This window comes from Limulus polyphemus, unplaced genomic scaffold (assembly GCF_000517525.1).
Source record: "Limulus polyphemus unplaced genomic scaffold, Limulus_polyphemus-2.1.2 Scaffold4633, whole genome shotgun sequence".
Lineage (NCBI taxonomy): Eukaryota > Metazoa > Arthropoda > Merostomata > Xiphosura > Limulidae > Limulus > Limulus polyphemus.
In genome coordinates, this window is record NW_013670243.1 from 70,869 (window position 1) to 76,300 (window position 5,432).

Below are 5,432 nucleotides of genomic sequence, written 5' to 3' on the forward strand. Positions count from 1 at the left end.
TTTCGGGACGAACAATACTATGGAAGGGGCAGTGTTACGACAGCGGTAGTCACGTGACTCTGGTAACACGTCATGATATTCTCGAAGGATCTCCTTCGGGGAACATCACGAATAATCCAGTATGTACTAGGCTCCCACTATTCCTGAATATAAGCGCGCCAGATAAAGCGAGACACGTTAATCGGAATTGGAATCGCAGATAGAGAGATTGAAGATATAGACAGTAGGCACCATAAGTAAAGCACGTGAATCGTTTTGAATTATAGCGTATGTTTAAGTGAAAGTGACTGTGGTAATTAAGTGTATTACAAACTTTGTAACGAGAAAAAATAACCAATTTTATTTAAGCCTTTCTTTCTTTGTATCGCTAAAGTTTCCCAGAAAGAATTTCTACGGAAAATTAACAAACGAACAGAGACGTAACAGTACTGTCGCGTATCTGCTTGTTTGATAATTTCCGGTATAAATTCTTTCCGAAGAACTTCAGCGATACAAGTCCTTTCATAATTAAAACAAGTTAATTCTTTCTCGATACAAACTTTGTAATTTGCAGAATTTCCAATCAGTACGTTAAACTTAACTACTTTTATAACACACACTATAAATCACAGTGACTCACACACTTTACTTACGGTTCCTACTGTTCGCTTGACTCAATTAACTATATCTCCGATTCCGTTGGTTTTTCTCACCAGGCTTATATACTAAAAAAAGAAGGCGTCTAGCAAACACTCGGACATTCGCGAGATTAATCGATAATTCATGATACTTCGAGAAACTCCGGCGCGCATACTCCCAGCGTCACGCGACTTCCCCTGTCGTAACAGTACAATGTCTGAAGCAGGTTTTGTCATCATCGGTTTAAGTAGTTTACCTAGACACAAGAATATATATAATGTATATATACAGTACAAATTAAAGAAGTCAGATGACTAAAGATTGCTTATTATAAAGCTTAATAAAGGTATCTTGTTGATGTTTAAAATTGGGGTGTTTTTACTTTTTAATATATACGGTTTTGTTGAGTTACAATATTTGAAAACATGAGTTTTTTACTATGTTCACCAAATAAAATAAAATAGTTATCAAATCAGATAAGTTTACAGTTTATAGATCATGGCAGGTGATTACATAGTCTTATGATTCGAATCTTTAATGAATATTAATTTTGTATTTATCCTATTTAAAAAACGTACATAAGTAACTTGGGTGACTGGCCACTTAATTATTTCCAACTGCAATCGTGATATGTTATAAAAAATATATTATTACTCTTATCAGTCATAGTGAAAAAATGTGTTTTTCGCAAAATGCGCAAAAAGGCGACCTTCGGAAAAGGTCTATGATACGAAACCAAGGGATTGCAGGGGGGGGGGGACGTGTACTAATGATAGAATATAATGGATGAATAGGCCCATCCAGTAATTGATTTGCAGATCCCACTAATATCAAGACTCTACTGGTAACTTTCCCGACTCATTGTTATTAAGGAACTACAATATCCTCTAGATTACAATATTACAAATTGGAATGCTTGTTAGGGAAATCTTGTTCCCAACATTCCTCTTTAATTTATGCATTTTTGTTCATTGTACATAATTAAACTTATATTTAAACCATAATTTATACTTTTTTTGTTCATTGACGTTTCTCGTCACTTTAAACTTACCGTGAAACGCCCGAAACTTACCGTGACTTCTTTTCGCTTTATCATACATTCATTTGCGCGGGTTGTTGTTGTTTATTTCTGGCAGTTATTTTGATTTAAAAATAATAATTTCTGAAGAAATAATTACTAATCAGGGGTGCTCGAAGATTAAGCAATCCTCCTTCACTCCTCGCGTGGCCTAGGAATATGGGCTTTGTGTAAACTTAAAAAAGGTAAAAGTAAAAGTAGAAAGTAAACAGTGAAAAGCAGAGTAAACTAAACTAAACGGCCGATATAGGACAGATTGTCTATCAGGGTGGCGGGGATCTCTAAATCCCATGTCAAGAATTTAATGCGGGAGGAAACGGGAGTACCCCGAGAAAACCCACTTTCACTGGTAATGACCAATCCGTTATCAGTGCCCGGTTAGCGAGAAGAAGTAAGTAGAGAAGGCAAAGTGAAGTCCGGTGCTGGGGTTGATGAACTTTTAAATGAGTTGTGAATTCTCCTGCTGTTCGCCATGGTTTTATTGGGGTACAGGTTCAGGTTACGGGATGGTTTTAAAGGTGTTCCCTGCCTTGATTAATCCTTTCTTGATTAAACCAGTTTATTGTTTCTTGATATAAACTTTGTAATACACAGAATTTCCACAGTCACTTTAAAATTAACAACCTTTATAACACACGCTATAGATCACAGTGATTCACACACTTTACTTACGGTGCCTATTGTTCCCTTGACTCAATTATCTATCTCTTCAATCGCGCTGGTTTTTCTCGCCAGGCTTATATACTAACAAATAGGCGGCTCGATCACACTCGAGCTTCCCTGAAATTTCGAGAAACTCAGTCACGCATGCTCCAAGCGTCACATGACTTCCGCTGTTGTAACAGTATAAATGTGTACAAGCTATAAGTACAAGCTACAAGGGAGAGTGAAGCTGATATGGCTGTGTCTGTTGTATCAACTAGGCGTTCCGTGTTAGGAGAAGGTCCGCACTGGGACGAGAGTAGCAAAACGTTGTTACATGTAGACTTGTATTCAGGAGACATATGTTGGCTAGACCCTCAGACTCTAGATACTCAAACAATTCATCTTGGTAAGTATGACTTGTAAGTTATAGACATATTTATTCATTTTCTTTTCTGTAAACCTTTTAAAGTTATGATACAACTATATCCAACTATCATTATTCCTACTCCATAGCCTAAACAGAGCTTTCTTTTCATAATTGGATTAAACAATGTTCTCTTAACTCTTGCAACGCGATGTGACAAAATACAAATATGTATTATACTCTATCATTCCAACTGTAAGCTTACCTTAAAGAAACTTTATGAAATGATTTAAGGGACCGTTTACAGTTATTATTATTGTTCGATAAAAGAAAGTGGGTGGGTGGATAAAAAAGCAAAAAAATAATAATCACGAACCTATTCAATACAGTAGGTAAAGAAAAAAAAAGGCCGATAGAGTTAATAATTGTGTTTACCTTTTTCTTATTAATAAATGTGTTTAACAGGCCATTCATTTCACTCTTTCTGACTTAAATTTCTAAACTAGACTTTAATATTTCAACATCTTGATATTTGATAGACGAGTTAGGGGTGTTTTAAAGCAAAATTTTGTGTAACTTACCATTCACAAAATTAAGGCGTTCTTATTTTATTGGATCTTTATTATTACGAAAACTAAATTATCTTAAGATACTCTTTTGTTGCATATACAACACAAATCATAAAACAACAGTTTAATTAAACACAAGTAAAATAATAATCTATATCTATATTCTATCTAATCTATATTCAAAAGTATGAAATATTAAAATATAAAGCAAGACAAATACGTTTAAATGTCTTGTATGAGCCTTTTATGTCACATTTTTTTTTATCCAACCTTAACACCCCAATTTTTTTATTCCAACAAACTTTTCTATGACTTATTATTAAAATCCTGAATGAATTTCACAAACTTATTTTCTATTGACAACATCACTACAGCGTATAATACACATTGTATCCTGGTATTTCTTGGACACGATTTAATACGTTTAAGCATTTAAAGACTTCTTTCCGACTCTTACGTCACAATAATCTATATTACTATTAGTTTGTTATTTTACTTAAAGTTTTTCTTGCACTGTTTTCTAAGAACGAATAGTTAAGTTGTAGTTAACGTTCGTATAAATTTGTACTCAGTCTTTAGTTTATATTTGTTAGTGTTGGATTTCGCGCAAAGTTACACGAGGGTTAATGCACTTAACTCTCCTAAATTTAGAAATGATTACTAAAAGGAAAGCAGCTAGAGAAGATCCCCCCCCAACCCCTCGCTAACCATGGGCTGCACTGCAACTTAGTGATTTTATCATTACATCTAACGACCTTCGGTCCCATAGCGATAAGAGTTTATCATAGTGACTAGCGATTTTTACTGCCTACAACAGTGATATTCAGGGAGAGAAGTCGCCATTTTGTATTGGCAAAATCACTCGTAAATAATGCAATATTGTTAATACAATACACACACTTTTTAGGGCATTCTGTTAAACGCCACTTCGTTTTTATTATATCTACAAGATGCGACTTGAGTCGTTGAGTGGCACATGGTACAATCATGTACTGTACAGCTGTTTGTAGACAGTTACAAAAAGCAGTAATGTGTATTTTTTGAAAATTAATTCTTGCAGTCTGACAATATTATTAGTGTTTGGTGAATATAAAAAAAATGTATAATGAATGATTGGAGGACTGTATCCTCATTGTGAGGTAAATTTCCAATCCTGTATAATCACAGAGAGAGGGAGATTTGTCTTCTGTAGACATTTTTAGTGGTATTTTTCGACGCATTTAGGGTCTAAATAGCGACATCTACTGACTTTTCAAGGTTTTTTCTTCTTCTATCGACTTCCTGCTTTGTGGAGGTGGCAGCACTGTTCATTGACTGTCCTAGTCGAACAGTAGGATTTATTCGTCACTCTTGTAACATACCAACAGCCTCAAATTGCGGAGCGCAATTTTTGAAGAGGGGCGGTAACGGGCCGCGAACAATGGATCCTTGGATTCACTGTCCGGTACGCTACCCTATTTTTGTTGATCATTGTGTAATAGCTTGTAGTTATGACTAATTCACGATCAGGAAAACTATGAGGGTACTTTTGAAAAGATTCAGTGTCAATCACTTTAGCAGCTGTCAAATGATCACTTTATGTAACTCGATCTTAAACATGAGGCATTATTGGATCATAAGCTTCTTTCATTTACCATGCTTATGTTCAGTTACCATGGTTACAGTCATTTGGGTAGTTTTTCTTATCTTGGAGATAGCCTAGGCAGGCCATTATCATCTGTAACAGCACTTGTCTGTGCGCTCCCTGGTGTTTACCATATCTTTTAGATGTTCCTTTTAAAACTGACATTTTTACGAAGTTTTTCAAATTCAAATAATTTGTTCCAGTTTTTATAGACTTAGGCATAAATAATAATATTTGTTTCGCCTATAAGTTCCAGTGCGTGAGAAATTGAGTTTTCATGTTTTGAAGATCCTTCTGACAAATGATTTAAATTCTGAAAATCCAATTTTATCCACCTGCTATCACCACTGAAAAGTAAATACAGAAAACAGTACAAAGATGGTGTAAAAGTTAGCGATCGAAGGACTTCCCTTTTCTGAGCCACTAAAACACTGCATTTAAACATTGATTATAGTTAGCGATGGATTGAGTGGCCCTGAAGAGGGAAGTAAAACACTGCATTTAAACATTGATTATCTAGTTAGCGATCGAAGG

The 5,432-nt window shown here is 35.1% G+C and overlaps 1 protein-coding gene across 1 annotated transcript in view; it reads left to right on the forward strand.

Moving 5' to 3' along the window:
• Positions 1-2,586: 2,586 nt before the first annotated feature.
• The window catches only part of LOC106471453 (putative sugar lactone lactonase YvrE), a gene marked incomplete at its 3' end in the record, with an annotated part of 8,770 nt that continues 5,924 nt past the window's right edge, over positions 2,587-5,432 (forward strand). Inside the window, exon 1 of the mRNA XM_013932057.2 lies at positions 2,587-2,747. Within this exon, the coding sequence (XP_013787511.2) occupies positions 2,594-2,747 (154 nt within the window). The remainder of the gene's footprint in view (positions 2,748-5,432) is intronic.